Source organism: Rhopalosiphum padi, chromosome 2, assembly GCF_020882245.1.
Source record: "Rhopalosiphum padi isolate XX-2018 chromosome 2, ASM2088224v1, whole genome shotgun sequence".
Taxonomy (NCBI): Eukaryota; Metazoa; Arthropoda; class Insecta; order Hemiptera; family Aphididae; genus Rhopalosiphum; species Rhopalosiphum padi.
The window spans coordinates 27871999-27895123 of NC_083598.1; the positions used below are offsets into that span (position 1 = coordinate 27871999).

General features: G+C 24.4%; 2 protein-coding genes across 3 annotated transcripts; both read right to left on the reverse strand.

Annotated features, from left to right (window-relative positions):
• Positions 1–3193: 3193 nt before the first annotated feature.
• LOC132922441 (ABC transporter G family member 23-like) lies at positions 3194–13300 on the reverse strand. 2 transcript variants are annotated; one of them, XM_060985957.1, is made up of 16 exons: positions 13159–13300; positions 12934–13084; positions 11030–11162; positions 10808–10962; positions 9559–9666; positions 9401–9494; positions 8826–8954; positions 7690–7826; positions 7400–7622; positions 7138–7303; positions 6947–7059; positions 5643–5713; positions 5101–5189; positions 4834–5016; positions 4574–4660; positions 3194–4224 (listed from the first exon to the last, which is right to left on the reverse strand). In XM_060985957.1, exons 2-16 carry the CDS (start codon positions 13053–13055, stop codon positions 3992–3994), a joined length of 2043 nt encoding a protein of 680 aa, XP_060841940.1. In that variant the 5' UTR covers positions 13056–13084; positions 13159–13300; the 3' UTR covers positions 3194–3991. The 2 variants fall into 2 exon arrangements, with proteins under 2 accessions (XP_060841940.1, XP_060841941.1); XM_060985958.1 differs by lacking the exons at positions 3194–4224; positions 4574–4660 and having other exon boundaries at positions 4848–5033; positions 12934–13300.
• Positions 13301–15087: 1787 nt separating this feature from the next.
• Positions 15088–22454, reverse strand: LOC132921830 (ABC transporter G family member 23-like). Its single transcript, XM_060985055.1, has 15 exons — positions 22324–22454; positions 21831–21963; positions 21601–21755; positions 21393–21500; positions 21214–21307; positions 19152–19277; positions 18952–19085; positions 18674–18890; positions 18420–18597; positions 18056–18162; positions 17550–17620; positions 16222–16310; positions 15976–16158; positions 15531–15617; positions 15088–15402 (listed from the first exon to the last, which is right to left on the reverse strand). The coding sequence occupies exons 1-15, from the start codon at positions 22452–22454 to the stop codon at positions 15170–15172; spliced, it is 2046 nt and encodes a 681-aa protein (XP_060841038.1). The 3' UTR covers positions 15088–15169.
• Between the last annotated feature and the right edge of the window lie 671 nt (positions 22455–23125).

Consider the following 23125-nt stretch of genomic DNA (forward strand, 5'->3'; position numbering starts at 1 on the left):
CGCTGAGTCTTCACCACTGTCGTGTTTCTATTCGTGTCGCACACTCTCCCGTCTCTTCCCAAGCACGTGAAGCACGCGCCGGGTATTATTATAATATACTACGACGAGTGCCAGAAAAACTTATGTCAGCAGTCGGCTATTCCTTATACTCAGCATATCAGCCGTGCTCTACTCAAGGAGGAATGTACGATGTCAATAGACGGCATAAAATCTATACATTTTAAATCGCTAAAGTTTATGGAATTATATAAAGCCGAATATGCACCAATGTCGATGATTACAAACAATTTATCGATTTTAAATATTGGAAAATTGGCAAACAAAAATAATTATGACAGCAACAACGTATATTCTGTATACACAGTTTATACGCCATCATCAGATTCAATGTTTTTAAACGCCATTGCAATATCAATAGAGACGATTCGATGATAACATAAAATGTACATAATAATTAAAACTCGATTGCTGGTAGATTATAATGTAAGTATTACGTAAATTTGATTTTATAAAAAAAAATATGTAAAACAATAGTTTAATGGAATAATAAATTAAATGTTAAAAAAAAAATGAAACGTAAATATTGTTGTATAGGTATTTAAAACAAACAATACAAACATACAAAATTATATGGAAGAAAAATACGCACAGATAATTGAAAAAAATCTGAAAATAAATTAACCATGATTAATTATATTTCACAGAAATGAAATATCAACCAATAGAAGGATACATTTAATATCCAATATCATAATGGTATCAAATTATTTGATATATGAAAACATAGTTATACATTTTATGTTTCCGTTTTCTATTAGAAATTTTATAAATAATATATTTTCTTATGCATTCATTTCGAAATCACACGATTGGTATTCTGTTGATATTGTCACCACTTTTTCAATTATAGTACTGTCTATAAATTCATTGCATTGCACTACGAATTATGCTAAAGAAAAAATATACATTACATGCGCATTACATATCTTGTAATTTTAAAATTACAAAATCAAATTATGTATACATTTATTTATTGAAAGATAAGTATATAATAAATATCTGTTTAATGTTTATAATAATATGTTAAACAACGAATTTTATTATAATATTATCATTTTTTTTTTTAATTATGCAAATTATACGACAATATTAAAATTGAATAAATAACAAAAAATATCTTATAATATTATAAAAGATAATCCATATTATTTTTTATTTATATTGATCAACTATATTGTATTTCCGATTAAAAATAAAATTGAACGGTTATTGATAATACGATTTGGTTTTTAATCGATTCCATAAAGCAAAAATGTTCAATATGGTTGGAAACGATAACCAATAAAGAATCGATGGTATTTTTTTTCTTTTTTATTACGTGAAAAAGGCTTCAACAACACAGGTTATTGGCTTATATTTGATTAAAAATTTAAGAAAACGTATTATTAATATACATTACAATAATTTAGTACAAATATTGATACAATATTTACAGTGAATTTCTTAGATTTATATTGTAGAAAAAAATTCTGATTACAACTATGTTCTCATCTTTGAGGGCTTAGTAAAGTGAGGGAGGATTTTTGAGTATCTTTCGCGCTTCGGTGTATTTGTGGAAGATGATGACAATGATGAAAGTGTGTGCTCTATTGTTGGAATTACTTTACAAGTACCGCATCTTGGTTCTGGTTCCTTGCTGATGAGGCAAACGTGTGAGAGTGGCCTATTTTAGCTCGAGTAAAGGTTCGGAACTTCGTCTCTTCTTTTTGTGCCAGGAGGATTTTTTTTTATATTTTTATTATTAAGTTTTTTATGTACAATTTTACGTTTCTTAATTTATTAGATAGAGGTAGAATTTCTCAGAAACTCTGCCTCGGTGGTATTATATCATTGTAATATAATGTCATGCCATCTAATTGTTCACATATACAATAATGTCCTTTTCACACTGAATGTATAAATTGTTACATTTTCGAATAATATAACAATTTAAATACAGATATTAAATCAATGATAATTTATTGACAAAAATATGTAAATGTCTTTTACTTAGAAAAGAATTAATTATGAAAATAATAAATTAAAACAATAAATATATTTTTTATATATAAATAAACTATTAAATTAAATAATTTAATACTTGTTAATAATATAATAATACAAGATAAATATTGTGTATATTATATCAACGGTTAAATTAAAATCTAATAGGTTAGTGAATGATTTGTAAATCTAGATATGATTTTTCTAAAGTCATACTATTTAATTTCAATCCTTAAATAGAGAAGAATTAACTAATGACTCAGGAGATTCATTATTTTATCATTAGATTAATATAGGTAAACTTTGAACGAAAACGATATATTCATATACTGTACATTTCTCCATTTAGTTTCTTCACTTTTAAAGAAACAAATGTAATAGGACAAATAGTGTCAACAGTATTGATTAAGTAGTCAACATTTTCAATCGATTATGGTATACAACTTTCAAAGTAGTCATTTCACCAACTAGAAAATAATGAGTCAAACACAACAACAAAAAATACGTAACATTAAAAGCAAAAATTGTATAATACCCTGTTTACACCACTTATTTTAGGTTCTAAAATCGTAGAATCAAGCATAAACTAAAATTGGAATAAAATAATAAAACATTTATAATTTTGTAAATAAAATAAAATATTCAATATTGTTTTCTAATAATTTCACGAGAAATAAAAGGTAAAACTTTCAAGATTGTAGTAGGATTAAGAACTGAGTTTCAACAAAAATAATAATAACAATAAATAAAACATTAAAAAAAAAAATCAATGTTTTGAATAAAATAATAAGAATGTGTTATCTTGTGGATAATGTAGATACATCAATAATTATAATTTGAACGTATTATTGTAAAACGGATAACAACAAAATAGTACATATATTATTTTATGACGAGTGTTTAGATATTTCTCTCATTTATTTAATCCGTTTTGATAAATTATATGTTCCTATATAATTAAATATGTATTTGTGTCTATGTAGCGTATATTTAATTCAATTTAATGATGTTATCGGTATTCAAACAATCTAGGTAAAATAAAACGAACACAATATAATATTAACCCAAGCCAATAATACACAATATATGTATATTTCAATAAAATTGTTTATTTTTCAATCTTATAAATTAACAATATATATATATACACTATACAGTTATGTTTTGTTATAAATAAATGTTCAATCGAATTACATCACAGTCCATAATATACATTTTTACATAAAAATACCTAATTGTCTATATTTTATTTTAAATATTATACATATAGTTCTAGTCAATAATAGCCTTCTATCATTCAAAAACTTCAACTTACGCAAGTCTAATCTATAAGTTGAAAATTCGTCGATTTGTATTTACACTAAAAAAATTATTTTAAAATAATCCACATGGAAAATAATTTTGATCACCGTTATTTTAAACTAATACACATTTGCATCAATGTTTATGCGATAAGGCATAATTATAAGTATAATACAACAATATAGGTAGTGCATAAAAAACATATTACATTAAATTTAACTTATAAAATAGTTGGAATTAAAATAATGAGATATAAAATTCATAATAATATGAGAATTTCTTACGTTACTTGTTTAATAAATTATATAATATAATATGCAGTCATTGTTATAATCGAAATAATAAGGGACTTGTGAGTTCGTGAGTATCATTGCTTATAAAATTGTCAAGAAAATATTATAATTTATGATAAATTTTAATATTTAATTTGTATGAGTAGTTAAACATAATAATGTCATTAATTTAAACCAATTCAAAATAAAATGTAAGCAAAAGTAAAATTGTGGATAGTTATATTATGTTAATATAACGTACATCGTATTAAAACCTTAACTCCGTGATAAAAAAAAAAAATATTGATAACTATAGGTATATTAACATATTACTATACAACATTTTTTTCTATTAATTATTTGTATAAAACTATCTATTTCTGTATAACCCACCAATCTTTTTTTAATTTTCTTAATACAATTAATACCAGTACTAATAATATGGTATACAAAACAGTCAATGAAGTTCCTGTTAAGACTGATGGATGATCTAATGACCACCCTTTTAATACTATGTTGTTCATTGTATTTCCTACTAGCCTTATAGGAAGTACCATCGAAAATTGCCTTAATAACTGGGGCTGTCCTTCCAAAGGCCATATTGCACCTAAGAATAACATAACATAACAATTTTTTTTTTTAATCACTGTAAAAATATTAAACATTGGTATCATAACTTATAGGTATAAACTAAGCTCTATTAATTTACTTAAGAACTTACGAGTACATATATGTTTAAAGTTTAAATTTTTAAAATCATGAATTATATATTTTTATTTATAATTTATATAATATTATATTATACCAGAATGTAAGATATACAAGTTTATCTTAGTTTGTATACGTATCGTATCAGCTCTTTTATTAATATAATAATATGATAATATTATGTCATTGAATTATCCTGAATAATTAGTTAACTACAATAATTTATTTTACACGAATAGTTTTTTTACCTGATAATAAAAACTGAGTCATAGATGACCCAGTTATAATGTACACACCACCTAATTTTGTAGTTGATATAACAGCAGTAAATAAACCTAAAACAAAAATATTGTAATTTTTTATATTATTTGCGTTACAGTTAAATATAATATGGATTAAATTACATTATAAAAATTCAATAATTAACTTCACTAATTTATTGTAGTAGATAATAATATAATATAATTAAAACATAAAATGTACCTATCATTAAATAATTAATACTTACCAAACAAGAAACCTATCCATCCCAATAGTAATAATAACAGCACATAGATAAACAGCCCATTGGTAATTTGTATTGGATTCGAAAATATAGCATATGAAATGAAACAGGAAGCACTCACTTGTAACAAAAGTAACAGTGTTGTGATAAAAAACATAGAAATTAACAGTTCCAATATTTTGACACCTGCAACAAATACAGAGCTATCGTTTATATTTAAATATATATGGGTATTTTACTGTTGGCGTAAAATAATTTATGTTTAAATACCTGCATACATGGACCGGCTAAGGAGTCCGTCCATTTTTTCTGACATCATTATGCTTACCGCAAATACACTTGGGAAATAAAATGCTATCCTAAAAATAAACAAATAATTAATTCAAAAAAATCATTCATTAATCCGCGTTTTATATAATATTTTTTTATTACAAAGTATAAAATGGATGGTAAATTACATGTGTGTAATAAATAAGTTCATCAAATCTTTATTCATATCTACAACCCAATTAATATACCTACCTACTCATAACTTTAACATAAAATTACAAGTAGTTTTATATTTATTAATGAACGAATTGTACATTGTACAAACAATTTATTAAAACATGAACTAAGTACAATCAATTTTTAACAATAATCATGGGTACCCTATACCCATCTATTGTATAGAACTTATACTTATCATTAATTTAATTATACTTGCATTTTCAAAACATATCTTAATCATTATTAATATAATTACCGACTTTATATTTTGTATAATATAAAATAATGAATATTGTAAATTAAGTATAAAATAAAATAATTACATGGCTATAAAAAGAGAAATGATACCATTGACAAATGACTTAACTTCTTTTCCAAATAAAGTATTGAACTCCTACAAACAACAAAAATTAATCAACTTTATTAAACACAAAACTAAACAACACACCTAATTGGTGCACATGTGTAACAATATAATTTAATAAAATATATTTAATTAACCTTGTTTGGTCTATTAACAATTTAAAAACTATAATTCGTGTTGAATATAATTTTAAACAATAGGTACAAATAATAGTTGTATAATGTGCATATTTATTAATGTTAATTAAACCTCAAACTCTTATTTTAATTCATATTAGATATAACTTGTAATTTAAAAATAACACTAATACAACACGAATAGATTGAATAGGTACGTATAAATTAAAACTAAATATATTAACTCATAAGACATAAGTGTACCTAATATACCAGGTAGATTTATGATTCTACATAATATAAATTTGTGACTTTGCCGATTGTATTTTAAAAAATAATTTTAGACACCGAAAGGTTTTACCCCAAATTCAAGCTTATCTGAATAGTCTACAGCAGCGGCTCTCAAACTTTTTTTTTACGTACCACTTAAGTATATTATCAATCAGTCGCGTACCACTAATGATTAAAAATAGAACGATCCAAATTTCAAATTGTACAGTTAAATACATTTATTTTAAATAATAAGGCAGTAAAATACTACAACTACAATATAATTATTTTTTATTTATTAGTTTTTTTTTAAATAAGATATGAATTAAATAATTGAATGGGTTTATTATCCAAAAATGACCCTCCGCGTACCACAGTTTGAGAACCGCTGATCTCATCTCCAACTTCGGATGGTGGTAAAAAAGCTAACCCATAAAAATATCTTAACCAATATCCAACTTCTGAGTTTTCTTCTTTGTATTTACTAGTTTACACAGTTTAACTGAACATCTAAGCGGGCTTTCTAGTAATTATTTATAAGTAAAATGTAATTAAAAAAAATTGGCTCAAACGGGTTGCATTTTTATTAGTGACCCAAACGTGTCTCGCCCTAATAAGTATATTGCGATCGTATTTTTGTGTACAAATTATAAGTAAATATTTTTAAATTGTAATCCATGTGAGTTTATATAAATTAAAATTTTTAATTTTCACCGATATTTTACTATTTTTTTTATTATATTTATTTTATTTTGAAAATAAATAATCATTATTATGTCATATATCATATATTTATCACATTTTCTGTATACTTTATTTTAATTATTTGTTTTATTAAGTATATATATATATATTTATATATTTTCAATAATCATACCAAGGGTACACTGACTGATGTTGGATTATTAGAGCAACTATTTAATGCTTCCTTTATTGTATGACTTATTGATTCTAACACATCTATCGTAATTTGATTTTTAAATAAAATATCTGAAATTATTTATGCATTAATGAAACAATACAATTATGTTTAAAATCTTACCTGCTAACCATTTTAACTATACTTACTTTCGTTCGTTAAATGAACAAAAATTCTAGATTCTAAATCAAAATATTGACGGTCATTAATATATTGTGCAAAACCACTAGTATAGTTTTCAGGAAAATATAGAAAAGCAATATGCTCTTCGTGATCTATACTAGTTTCAGCAGCTTCACGATCTTGTACTTCGATCTATAACATGAATTAGAAATACAATAAGTTGAAATTATGACATACGATGGCCAATCTCCTCTTACTCAATAGATACTCTGTACCCCTTCTACTCACTAATTTATAATCATGTGATGAGAGGTAGTTCATAATAATACAGCTCATTTTTTGATTGTTATTTTCGTCTAAAATACATCTATTAACATTTGAATATTGACAATCTAAAATATTAATCTCGTCGTTTTTATAAGCTATTGACATATCTTTAAACGGCACTCCAATCCCATAACAAAAATTAAACGTTTGCAATATAGGTAGTAAGATCACAGTGAATAACAACCTACATCATACAATATTAATTAATAAACTATCATATTATTAGAATATAATATCAAAGTTCAACTTACATATAATCTCGAGAGCATACACGAAAATTTTTTTTTATCAAGGCTTTAATTCTATATAAATCGACGTTGTTTTCCATTTTCATTATTTTTTTTGATTGAGTTTTTTCTTTTACTTGAATAGTGCTGCTGTGGTCATTCTAAACAGACAAACGTATGGAGATAACCGGTACGACTTTGAGACAGTCTTATGATAAATTGTATCTCGAAAGCAATTATAAATAACTGCACGAAAAATACACGCTCATTGAAAATAAATATAACAACGCATATAATATAATAATATGATATTATTGTCATATGGCTAATTTTTGGAATTTTTTATAACTTTTTAGTATATTTTGAGACATATAAGTATATATTGCATAAATCAAATTTTTTATGGACTGTTAAGGAATTGTGTGCCTTTAATGTTCTTCTGTGTATTTAATATTTATAAAAAGTAACGTTTCCTGCAGGTTCTTACACAACGCAATAATATATTAATAGTGAAAAAATGTCGTTGTATTTGATCCTGACCCAAGTATTATACAAAGATATCATGTACAACTCGGTATCTTTTACATACAGTAGTATATAGAATGTTTGACCTTCATTTCAATGGTTCTTGGTCATCAGAACGATAGTGGAGCATGCATTTTGTGAAGTAGCGATATAATATGTGAAATCATTTCAGTGAAAATTACAGTATTTATATGGAAATCATTTTATTATACATTTTTTTATTATCGTGTAGCAATATAACAGCGTTTTAAGCTATAGGATTAAAAAATAAAGGTGTTTACTCGTAGATAGAACTAGCTGTGTTTCTTTATATAGCCTTACATTTTTTTTTTTTTATACATAAATTATATTATTTGTTTAGCTAAGGTAGTTATAATAGCTCAACAGTCAACATGCATTGTATTAATAGAGTTGGATATTAATTTATAAAATACAAGATATTAATGAAATTGTCAATCGACGATAGAAGTTTTCAAATTATATGTATGACGTATGTGAAGATAGTATAGTATTTTCCATCAAAAAACAGAATATTAAGATACTCGTACAAGAATGTATCTATCTACTGTCTTATAACTACGCAATACGCATACATAAATAATATAGTTATATTTAAATATGTCAAGGTACAATACTTTAATAATTGTTCTTTGATTACAGCAAATCGTTAAAAAAGCTGCTTCCAATGTATCTGTACCATATTTGACGAGGATATCTTGAGGTGGTCCTTCTTCAATTATTAATTCATTTCTCATTAAGCCGACCTAAGCACAAATTTTATTTCAATTCGTTATATAAAAACCATATAACAATATAGTTAATATATGTTGGGTTGAAAAAGAGGATCGGTATTCATTAATTGGTTTTACTATATTTTCCCATTGTCAGAAAAACTATTTCAGATGTCAGTGTATTGCATTTTGACTTTTGAGTTACAAAAACCTATAAATTGAATACTTTTCTAAATCAAAATGCGTTTATACAAGTAAGAAAATGTTCTTAACATATTATGAATTATGTTACATTTCATAAATATTTGATACATATTTGTGATTCATTCAAATATAATGAACTTATGATAATACACGAAACGTCTATAACATTGGTTATACAGATTATGTGAATGAAATAGGTTTTTAACTATTTATTAATCGTTAGATGGTAAGTATTTATAATAATATGTTACTATATTATAAGTATATTGACTTACGCAATCCGATTTATTTGCTTCTTCGATATAATGAGTAGTTATTATGATTGTTTTTTTATGTTTTTTGGCCATTTTGGTAAACTCTGCCCAAATTCTATATTATTTGATATATTATTAAAAATGTAATTATTAAGTTTAATAATAATAATTTATGTTACCCTTGTCTCAGCAAAGGGTCAACTCCGACTGTTGGTTCGTCCAAAATCATAACTTTGGGGTCATGTAATAAGCTAATAGCTAAAGATACTCTTCTGCTTTGGCCACCACTAATATAAATAAAAAATAAATTATGAATATTAAAATAATTATTTAAAAAATGTAATTAATATTAATTCTTAATTATAAAAATTCTTACTACACAGCCTTAATACTAATATTAAAATATTGTTAGTAACTTTATTATTTAATATAGGTATTCAAAACCAAGATTCCCTGGATTCATGGTCCTATCAAATTCTAAACCGGTCGAGGACGAGGACGGTAACCAATCCATAAACTACACCCAATCGTTTTTGCCTAACTCAATAATAATTTAATTTATAAGTTATAGAGTTATTTTTATTCTTATTTTTAGTATAATAATACAATTGTAATCTTCGAAGTATTTGACTATCGATCTTACTAGCTAATTAATTAAGCATTATTTAGATATATTTTTATTTTATTCTTAAATAGAAATGTGAAATCTCAACATATATTGTTTACATTAATGTTGCACAACGTTATTTTTTCAATTATCGACATCGATTCATTTATATCGATATCGTATCACGATATCAAATAACAAACAATATTGTTATCTATTTATAACACTCGTATATCGATATAATTTATAAAACTAAAAATAATACAATACTACTTAAATAATATATTGACGCATTTCTTTTGAAATTGTAGATATTAAAAATAAGTTTTTATATCATATTATTATAAACAATAAAAATCAAATATTTAATTAAAATTATAGACGATAAAAAGGAACTAGGTATTTCTTATCGTTACTGTTTATCATTGTTTGCTACTGATTAACTGTCAAAATTTAAATAAATAGAAAATAGAAACTGTAATGAAATTATATCGAATATCGATGGACTTTCGATAAATTAGTTCCACGATATCGGTAAAATTGGATCGATATCGAAGTACGATATCGTTGTGCCTCGTGTATCACTAGTTTACATAATACATTTATTTAAAAAATTAAATATTTTAATAACATTTCATAATATCTCTTATAATATATTTATTAGTACAAATAACTATATAAAAGCTCAATGTAAAATAATCACCATACAAACAAATATTGTAATATTAATTTACTGTCTGCAAACTGGTTTTTATGATATAATCATACTATACAGTCTTCATAGTTTATTTTATTATTTTTTCTAATCAAAGATATTTTACCTTATTTCATTAATGTAACTATTCAAATCTGGTAACTGTAGAAACACGGTAATCTCATCTAATTTGTTTTTAATTTTTGTCTTGCTCATTCTATAAAGTGATCCATAGTATTCGAAAGTTTCTTTTATGGTCAGAGTGTCTTCCAGACATATATCCTTCAAAAGATAAAAGTTTTGATATATTAGTTGTACTTATATTAAAATTATTTTTAATATTATTTACTTGAGGCATATATCCAACGTCGTCTAAACTTTCTACTTGTAAGTCAATACAACCAGAATCCAATGGCAGTGATCCCAAAATACATTGAAGAAGTGTCGATTTACCACACCCACTTGGTCCTAAAAGACCATAGCTGTAAAAATAAAAAATATCTGTGTAAAATACTATAGTTTTGTGGCTTATGACTATCTGGGAGTAGTGTATAGGCAAATCATATTGTCCATTAAAAATCAATAAATTACGATTGTGACTAGCGCAGATAAAATATGACTGATATATTGTAATATTTAATAAAATTATTTCTCTGTAATCAGTGTAAAAAATAGTATGCACTTCATCTGCTTATTCAATATTGAATTGTCCGTATAAATAATATAAAACAATGTTATTTATAGATTTTTTTTTTTTCAGCCCCAACTACAAATTTATTAGCTTATAATAATTTGTGTATGGAGTGATATTTACATTGAACTTACATATTATTAAGTTATAAATTTCAATTATTAATTGTATTTGTAGTATTAAGTTTTAAAAATTTTAAAACATACCATTGCAATATTATACAAGGTCACTTTTATCATATTCATCATTATATTTCATGAATGGTAAAAATCTTTAATATTATAAATTATTTTTATGAATAACTTTAAATATAAAAATAAATGTTGCATGACAATCACTACAATTAGCCTTCAATTTGTTGATTTGGAGTTACCGCGTGAAATTATCCAATAGATAAGAAAAAGTATTTAGAGAAAGTTTAAAAAAAACATCATTGTAAATTCAATAAAGGTACGTTCCTTATTTCGTTTAGTACCTACCTTCATAACTACCTAATATTGTATAATAATAATATATTATTATACTATAGTAATTGTTGAAGTGTTAGGAATGCGATACAAGCCACACTCCATAGTAGTATTAGGATAGTACCTACGTGAATCATCTGCATATTTTGAATTCAATATTGTATTGGTATATAGTTAAGTAAATCTGTTGTTTTTATTTAAATTTTTAGTACCGATAAAATCGACTATACGAGATTAGTTTTGTTTGTTGTTACTTATTTTATTTTATCGAGCTGATATTAAAACCGAATAGTTATATTGTTATTAGCCCTTAAATATTTTCTCTTTTAAACAAACATTTAAATTAAATTTTTATTTAAAAAGAACTATAAACATTTACTGTAGAAACATAGTGCCAATACGAATACTTAAAATTAACATGAAAATAAGATAGTATACATTTGAGATCGGTTCGAGAATATTTCAGTAAATAATTTAATAGTGGACCCAAAATCTAATAAGTCCTTAATAATTAGTTATAAAAATAAAATGTTAATTATGTATCTATTCAACTATAGTGTTCAAATACATAAGATCACATTTATAATCAATATTTATTTTATTAAAATTCATTAAAAAAAAATGTATTATTCGTCAGGTATTGAAATATATTAGCTACATATTTCTATTGGTATAATTATGATACTAAAAAATGCTCTAACAAGTAAATAATCACAAGCGGGACTTGTGCATCCAATGATAATACTTCACTGGTTTGATTTAAAGACAATCGTCAAAACAATACATATTTATACATTTTTGATAATACATAGTGTTCCCAAAATTATATATTACAGAAACATATATTGTAATTAATATATTTATTTGTACCTATATATAAGAAATACATCGGCTAAACTAAAAATAATTGTCAAAAAAATTAATTTCTTAATAAAATTCTAATATATCTACATTTCATACACTTATAACACTGATTATTAATAGTCATCATATTAGCAACAATATTTTTAATTTTAAATCTTATTATTTATTTGATTCTATTTTTAAATTAAAAAAAAAAATTGTTTTAATTATTATAAAAATGAAATAACTTACATTGAACCAGATTTCACAGTCATGTTTAAACCGTTAAATATATTATTTTGTCCATACTTTTTAAAGGCATTTCTCACTTTTATCACGTATTTATTATTTCCTTCCTTCATATTTTGTTCCATTTTATTTTGTATTTTATCGATACTAATACCTATTGAATTTTAATAAAAATATTATTTTTTACTAGCTAATATTCGTTAACATGTTCACTATACAACCACTAACAATTTAAATAACGAATTACGGTTTGAGAAACTTATAATAACTAATAACTACGAACTATTAAAAACATAAACCATTTTTGAAATATGAACAGTCCAAATATTAACGAATTGCTTTAGCAAGAGTAAACACGTTTTTAAGAATACATAGCACACATTAAAAAAAAATAGAAAGAGTATATTTGTTTAATCGTAATTTGAGTGACGGTGTCTGGAGTAGGTTTCTTGATGTCCTTGATTGCTTACCTTTAGAGCCATTGTGATGGCCAATGAGTGGGAGTTGGGTTAGTACCCAATAATGTTTTTTCAATTTTTTCTAGGGCCGAAATGTTTGTGTTGTACAGTTTTTAATTCGTTTATGGTCCCGTTGTGCTCCATTAATTTTTACTTAGTGTAATTTACATCTCTGCTAGATTTTATTTAATAAATGTAACTATTTTATAACATTAAGGTTGAATTACAAACCAAGGCCTCATTATTTGAATAAAATAATGAATATGAGTTTCGTACCTACGTGATTTGTCTACATATGACAATGTTTATAATTCAAGTGACCATAATATAGGATGTAATGAATTGCGGGGAAAACAAAAATATTAAAATTTTCAATGTTCACATCTACTACGTTGTTCTTCGATTATTTTTTTTTAATATCACCCATTATTATAATATTTAAACGTTTATAGAAAAAAAATTACACGAATGACCAAAAAGCAATTTTTGTACACACGTGTTTTTAGATACTTAATAAAACATGATATCCTGGATAATTCTTTTTGTGACACTTATTAATTTATTACATGCCTATGTCAATTATTTGGTTTTTTTATAAAATTCCCATAATAGCTTTATTAATTACAGTTATTATTGTTACTAAAAAACATAGTTGGAATAATAATTATCATCTAGATTCAATTATAGTATTATTAGTACTTACTACCTATTTAAAATTTAATAGTTGTCTAGAATTAGTTGTATAATATGTAATGAAAACCATAATCTTAATTATTCTTCCTCACCTATTGGTCATTGTTTTTTGTCTATACTTCCCTATTATTATTTAAGTATGTTTATTAATTATTATAAGACGTGATCGAAATCATAATATTATATATTTTATTACAATTTATAATTTATGATAAAATTTGAAGATAAATTATAAATGCCAACAATATAAAAATAAACAATGCAAAAACAATTTATTTTGTTCTCGTTATTTTATTGTTTTGATTACTTATAATGAGATTATTAAATAGCAGTGGTGCTTGTTAAAAATAAATCTTATTTAGAGGCCTTTAAGTTTTAAACACGCCAACTAAAAATGATGTTATTAATACAATGCTATTGAGTAACTTTAATAATATGTCCTTCAATATCTACTAGTATTGTGGATTTGTAAATTTATTTTGTTGGTCTCATTACAATTGTGTACGATTGAATACAATTCTTTTCCACATAATTATTGATCAATTATGAATAACAACAATCATAATTACAAAAAAAAAAATCTAAAGTAATGTATCATTATTTTGTACAATATGAAGGCTTAACATAATATTATACATAAGCCATAAAGCAGTAATAATTTAAATTATAGGCTGCCATTTGTTTTCTATAAGAGCGCGTGTACTTGTTTAATTATTTGCTTAAAATGTATCGAATTATTTTGATAATTATTACAAACTAATTTTAGGCAAACATGAAGATGGTGAGCTTGCAGAAGTAATGTTCATAAAATATCAATAATATAGTTTTATCCGAATTTTATAACTTATACATGTATTTAATATTAAATATACGCAGCTTATTCAAAATCAAATTACACAAAAACAATTCAAGAACTTTTAAGTTGACGAAAGACATGGATTGATGTAACGAGTTTAAGATGGAGTTCAGTTGACGGCGATAGGTTTTTCAAAATGTGTTTAAAAAATACCCATCTCGTCTTTATATAATTAATTCAAAAAGTTAGTTATAGTTTATTTACACAAGTTGAATAAAATCAATACACGGTATTATTTATTTACCAGCCATGCATCTTTTTTAACGTGGGATAAGTATAATAATAAAATTACATGTAAGAAAACATAACCAATTATGATGGCTATTCCCACTAAGACAGTCGGGTGAGTAAGTGTCCATCCTCTTAAAACGATATTATTTAATATTCTACTAATGTAGCACAATGGGAGATGTTCAGATATGATTTTCATGAATGGCATTTGAGCTTCAATTGGCCACATAATACCTAGAAAAATAAAATAAAAACAATTTATACATTTATTCAAAAAAATGTAATAATAATCTGATTGTTAAATATTTGTTACATACAAATATTCATACATGAGCTTAAAAAATATCACAACATAAACGTACCTGATAAGTAAATCTGCATCATATTCCAACCAATAACCATGTTCATGGCTTCGGAACTTGATTTTGATAACCCAACAATTAACAAACCTATAATTACGTATACTTATAGCACAAAATAATTTAAAAATAATTTCTTAGGAAATTGACGACCAAACGTTTTCAATTTAAATTTGTTTTGATTATACAAAACAGATATTTCCATTCTAATTTTTTTTTATCTAATATATAAAATACTACCAACTTTGCCTCTAGCATGATATATTAAAAATTAAATAAGTGAACAAGAACATACTAAGGACAAAAATATAATCTAATATTAATAACTAGGTATATTGTAAGTCAAAACTGAAATAAACAAAATTGGTAGGAATTATAATTAAGATACTATATGAAATAAAATGTAAAATAGTTATAAATACTAAATAGTGAATAAAAAAATACGTACCGTATAGTAAACCTAACCATCCTGTTAAAAAAACTATAAATACGAATACAAACAGTCCGTTAGTGATTTCGATAGGATTTAGGAAAACAAAGTACGTTATAAACATAACAGAAATTGTTTGAATTATGTGTATTACAGTTTGAATACACGTTATTGAAATTACTACTTCTAGTATTGTAATTCCTATAAGCAAACAATTCATCAACATTTATCATGACAATTTATTATTAAAATAATATTGTTTACCAGCTGTCATAGACCGATCAAGAAATCCCTCCATTTTCTCTGTTAACATAAATCCTGTAGATATTACGCTTGAGAAATAAAATCCTATCCTAAAAATACAAATGTACAGTTTTATCAATTTATCAAATGTAATCAAAAATAAATGTCAAATTTAAATTTCAATAATTATTAGTCTGTTTAATAGTATATTATAATAAAAAATTAAGAATGTGTATTCTAAAATGTTCTAACATATTACGCTTTATGTATTGTGTAATGTATGTACTATATACTATGTTTATTATACTTTAGTTTAACGAAAATAATATAAAAACCTATATAGGTGTACAAAATATATAATTTATTACATTTATTTATTGAGCAAATTCCAAATTTAAAAACTTTTTCCTTATGGACAATTTATAAATTAGTTAAACTGCAGATTTAAACAACAAATTAAGAAATTTAATGTTGTAAAATGTTTCTTAGGCATTTAGGCAGTTTTAATTTAAAAATTTTAAGAGATCACAATAAAACCTCTTGTTTAGAAATCATACAAACGATAGTAGCATTCTAATTAGAATAAAGTTATAGTGGGAAGCTACTCGAGAATATATCACAAATTTAGGTATAATAATATACTATTACCAATAATTTGATACAAATATATAAAATACGTTAGTCCCATATAGTATTAGTTACATAATATGACGTATTATACCTATTGGTCGAGGTACATAACATTATTATTACTGAGACTTTTAAAACTTGTAAAACCAGTTTTATTGTTAAATGAGGCTATAAGTTGAATAATTTACAGGCATATTATACATATCATATTATGTATGTAAAGTGACCTACAGACTACAGCAGTACAGTTACAGATAAATCACCAACAATTTGTTGTTTCGTGAACAATACGAAATAGAAACAATACTCTGAATTGAGGTACCTACATTTCATTGAGAGCTTTAGAAATTAATAGTTATTAATACGATCTAAAGTAACTTAAGAAATATGAACGGAGGGGGCGGAGATAAATAGTTTGTTATAGTGACGGCTTACATCAAATAATTATAGTGATAAGTTAACTTTATATAACACGTTTAGAGATATAACTAAACAAATTTAGGTACCTACCTAAGTATAAGTGTTAGCATTATAATTTACGTTTTATTGTGTTTCAGTCAATCAAAGGTTAACGGTATGATTTATTATGTAAGTACGTGCATTATTACATTATAGCAGCATGATTCAATTATATACCGTTACAAATAAATGCAATATACAAATATGGTCTAATCTGAGTGTTTTGAATGAATTACTAACGACTGTATTTATATACTTACATCGAAACAAACATAGTAGCTATACTATGAATAAATGTTTCAACTTTGTTTCCCACTAAATACGTAGTTCTCTATAATAAAATACAAAAAAATTACATGGTTTATTTTTCAATATTATCAATATTTTATCAACCACATAATATTTGTCATCTTAATGCGTATTTGACGTAGTTTTAAAATGTTATTGCTATGAATTAAGCGATAAATTTTCATCGGTTTGATTTGGAGTTCATTTTTACAAGATATTTTTTTCTGTTATGGACTCAAGGTTAAAATATGCTAATATTTTTTTTTTCTAATATATTATAAGAATTTAAAATCTTAATATGTTATATAATATGCATACCTAATTCAATAAGTAACAACATTTTTTCATCATTTAAAATTCAAAATGATAGTAATATTTTATTTTTATAACATATATAAAATTAATGGTATAATAAAATATAAAAAATACCAATATAATACTACTCTGTTATTTAAAAAAAATATGTTGCTATACTTACAAAAGGATGCTTAACAAACTTTTTACTGCATGCACGTGTGCTATTTATAATAACATCTTCAACGACATTAAATAGATTTCGAATGATTTGACTTTTTACCAAAACATCTAAAAATATAAATATTAATATAATGCTTAACTATTAAGAATTTAAAATTTTTAAAAACATCTTTTCAAATTATTGAGTCCTAAAAAATGTTTTTAATATGAGTTACGTTATTTATAATGATATATATAATTATTTATGACAGAGTTTTTTTCGAACACAACTAAGAAACCATTTAAAAGTGAAAAATATTGAAATAAAAAATATATATCAGCTTTATTCACATTCACTAAAAATATCATCAGTGTGCAATACTAACTTCCAATATCAATATTTGCATAGGCTGCCGTATTTTCCGAATATTCACTGGTAGAAAACCATGAACCAAGAACATATTGTTGAAGTCCTATACTGAAATTCTGAGGAAACTGAATGAATGCTACTGATTTAGCTTTTTTCACTAAAATGTCTCCTTCTTCCCGATTTTTAACTGGGATCTAAATAATAAAATTTTGCATAATATGTTGTTAAATGTATTAAAACACTCTATTAGGTATTAATTATTAATTTTACTAAATTGTATTCTAGAGTCTGTAAACCGTTTAGGACCGCACAGCTAAGAGTGACATTAGTAATATCTTCATAAATACATTGATTAACTACAATGTTCTGACAATCGGCAATCTCTTTATTTTGAATAGCTATGTTAACATTTTTAATATTACCACCAATGGCTAAATTAAAAATAATAGCTGCCAACATTGGAAATAAGATCATAAAAAATATAAACCTGTTATGAAAAGAATTGTTTTAGTTTTAAATTATTATTGTGGCTCAAGCATAACAATTACGTGAAATCCCTTAAACAAATAGCAACATTTTTCTTTATAAATGCACCAATTCTAATAAAAGATATTCCGTTGTCAGAGTGCAAAATATTTGATGATGCATTAGTATTTTTTAAAATAATGGACTTTTGAATTGTCTAAATAAAAAAATTAAATAAATGTATAAACAATCAAGTAGTATAAAACTATTAAAATTATTTTACTTCATCAAGTTCTTGACTGGAACTTAGTGATAAAAATGCTTCCTCTAATGAGTTGGCATTTTGTTTAACCAATAAGTCTTGAGGAGAAGTTTCTGATATTAAAACACCATTTCTCATCAAACCTATCTAAAAAATGAAAACGAAAAAAAATAAATACATTTGTAATATTTACGTTTAACCTATATCATAATTTTAGAATCTAAGCGTAATGATGAATGTATTTATTTTACAATTATTATGTTTTTATGTATTTACTTGTATTTATTATTTTTGTGTTAGTCATCACATTTTAGATTGAAAAAGCTTATCTTCAATATTTAGAGTGGATTCTAATAAAAAAATAGATCTAGTCTTTTCTTAACACCAAAAGTAAGCAATAACTAAAAAAATATTATGGAGATATGGGAACTTTTACGCTAAATACGTTTTGATAAAATCGATTATAATTGTTTATTTCAACTAAAAAAATAATAATTTTAGGGGCCTTAACTTTTTACTAAATATTTATACTCGTATTTTATAGATATGGTATAATTTTTAAAATATTTTGGCTTTTTGTTTTGTGTATAGAAATAAGATGTTTTTCAGTTTTTTCAAATATGTCTGACGCAGTTGGTTTTTTACAAAAAATAAACCTTGAAAATTGAATACAAGGTTCCTTTTATGTTTTTGTTTCAACTAATAAAAATATCAAAAATACATAGATTATAATTTTGTTCTACGAAAATTTTCAAATTATTTTGTAACCTAAAATGTATAAAAATAATAATTTTATCACCTAAGATTTGAAAATTGGATACATTTCTCATACCTAAGTTTATTTAAATATTAAAATGGATATTGGAAAAAAAATAGTACTAAATCAAAATAATTGTTTATGAGTGATAAAAGTTTAAATTGTATAGACATTGAGTATTTAAATTTTAAATGTGATTACGACCTGTCTACAACCGATTTTTTTTATATTTTTATTAATTAAAAAAATTTTGATTTTAGAGACTTGAAACATTCTACTCTTAGTTAAGTAATTATTAAAGTTAAATTTTAGGTGATTCATAAGCATTTTAATTTTTTTTTCAAGTGTTGAATACAATTTTTTGGGCTGAATAAAAATATTGAACAATTATTATACCTCATAATCATAAGTAGTTCATAACTGAAACCCAAAAACGTATAGAACATATATAATCATAATTTTCTTTATAGACATTTTAAACTTAAATTATGACGAAACTAGATATTTAAACAACGGTAATAACTAATAAGTGATAAAGATTTTAGTCAATTTGTAAATATTATTCGTGTAACCTTGACATTTTTATGTATAATTCTGTATTTTACTATACACAATTCCATTTTCAAAATATTTAGATTAACTATATAATATAATAAACTCAGTCATAAAAGCTAACAGACTGTCTCCGATCAGAATCGTTTTTCATAGTACATCAGTACATGCAAATTTAACACATCTATAATTATAACAACCTAACCTATTTTGATTTATTCGATACTTACTGTACCCCAGTTCAGTACCACTATCTCGCATTATTTTATAAGCGTTTAAAATTTAAATTATGAAGAAAATCATCGAAATCACAAAAATACATGCGATTCAAACGTACTCTGAAAAAAATGTGCTTAAATAACATTTTAAATCATTATCCTGCTCAAAAATATTGGTGTAATATAGTGATAACCATTAACCAACACCAGTAAGTTATTATAATAATATATAATAACTCCACGTAATTTGTTATTGTTCATAAAACATCAATCGTAGAAAAACGTGAAACATTCATTTAACACTGACATTTTAAAATATTTTAAGTTGTATTTGTATACATTTTAAATTGTATTCCTGTATTTTTTCAATACACATCAATAATCAAATAGTAATTAATTTTTTGTAAAAAAGTTGACTGAGTAAAAGGTAACTATAAAAATTATAAATAATTTCAAAATAATATTTATGAGTACTAGGTGGTATATACTTGAGCAAAAAACTTTTATTAATTTATTTATTTTGTCTATAATATTTGTAATATTTGTGCTTTCTTACAGTATGTGCTTGGTGTGCTTCTTCGATATAATGCGTAGTAATTATAATAGTTTTAGCTTGAGTCTGTACCATTTCCAATAATTTCTGCCAAATTCTAATAATGACAAATCATCGTTACACAACCAAAAATTATCATTCTTCATTAGTCAATACATATACCGATAGTAGTTACAACTTACTCGTATCTCAATACTGGATCAATGCCTACTGTAGGCTCGTCAAGTATTATGATTGTTGGATCATGAAGTAATGTGACGGCCAGTGAAACTCTTCTACACTCACCTCCACTATGAAAACCCATAAATAATTCTTATAAAATGTGTTCAAAAATAATTAAATAATATCGGAAAACCCAATTCAATTCTAATTTTAATATAAATGTACAACCTTAGATCTTTTAGCAGTGTGTAACTCTGTGGTAATTTAAGCCAACTAATAAGTTCTTTGCTTTTACTAGAAATATCACTTCCATTCATTTTATATAATGAACCATAATATTTAAATGTTTCTCCTATGGTAAGCATCAAATCTAAACACAAATCCTGTAAGAATACGATTTATTTATGATAAAATGATTTTAACTTCAACCCAGAAAAAAACTATTATAGCTTTCTTACTTGAGGCATATATCCAATATCTGAAAAACGGCTAGGATTTATTTTAATAACCCCAGAATCCAATGGAAACTTTCCAAGAATAACGTTTATTAATGTAGTTTTACCACAACCACTTGGACCTAAAAGACCATATCTAAAAGAAAATATTGTTTAAAGTAGCTTAAAATTGTATTGTATTACATAATAAAAAGCGATACAAATAACGTAGTACGCCAGTTTCTTAATAATTTTTGTCATTTCAAAAATAATAATTTAACTATTTATAGTACCTAAATTTTTGGGAAAGAATAAACTAAAACAAAACAAGCGAAAATATAAACATTTTTTGTATACATTTTATCTCATAAATACTTCAAATAATAATAAAAAATATTTATAAATTTATAGAAAAACTTTGTAGTATATCAACTGTATTATATGTACCATTATATACCGTGTTGTATTCATATTATTGATTATTGCTTCAACTATTATAAGGAACGTCAATACTTACATGGATCCTGAAGGTACACTCATAGTTAAGCCATTTAAAACACAAGTGTCAGAAAAACTTTTAAAGGCGTTAGAAACACATATAGCTAACTCAGATTCTACTTGAACCTTTTTTGTTTCCATTTCAGCCATCTTCAATAGTGTTGTATTACGACTATTCTCTACTAACACAATAATAACTTAAACATTCAATCATATTTACTAATAAATTTCTATAATACTTAAAATATAATTTATGAGTAATTATTAATATTTAACTAGACGTGCGATAAATGTTTATTATAATGCACAATAAAAAATAAATAATGTCAATCGTTAACCTTGATTGTCATCACAATTCACGAATACTATTCAAATTATATTTTCAAAGATAATATTACAACAACTTTTTATTTTATTAAAAAAAGAATACATTTTATTTTTTAATTTAATTTTAATTGTCTTAACTTGATACATCATTCTACAATAATACCGACAAATTGTAAAAGGACTATTATGTTTTCATTACGAATTACTAATTAATGACCTCGGCGATCTCTCAAAAAATGTAACACTTTAGAATGTGATATGTTAAATAGTACAATACAATTACTTCCATAAGTCATTTGTATTTAAATGAGTGCATTTGCCCGCGTGAAATTTAATTTTTCCGATTGATTTTATTCTAACGTATATTATCAAGGAATTAATAATTAAGATTAATGACCACTAATCACTATAATGATTATGTACGCATGGAGTCTTTGACGGTACAACGAGATGACAAACCGGTTTTCATTGTCAAGAACTAATAGTGTTACACA

Excerpts from the sequence above, each read along its gene's own strand:
- LOC132922441 (XM_060985957.1), bottom strand. The coding sequence starts at position 13,055 with ATGGAACAAAATATGAAGGAAGGAAATAATAAATACGTGATAAAAGTG. Across the intron at positions 9,495-9,558 it reads GACCCTTTGCTGAGACAAGG|AATTTGGGCAGAGTTTACCA; the intron begins GTAACATAAATT and ends CAAATAATATAG. Across the intron at positions 7,623-7,689 it reads GTATGCTCTCGAGATTATAT|GTTGTTATTCACTGTGATCT; the intron begins GTAAGTTGAACT and ends TGTATGATGTAG.
- LOC132921830 (XM_060985055.1), bottom strand. The coding sequence starts at position 22,454 with ATGGCTGAAATGGAAACAAAAAAGGTTCAAGTAGAATCTGAGTTAGCT. Across the intron at positions 19,086-19,151 it reads CCAGTCAAGAACTTGATGAA|ACAATTCAAAAGTCCATTAT; the intron begins GTAAAATAATTT and ends TTTTTTATTTAG. Across the intron at positions 16,311-17,549 it reads GCTACTATGTTTGTTTCGAT|GATAGGATTTTATTTCTCAA; the intron begins GTAAGTATATAA and ends TTGTATTTTTAG.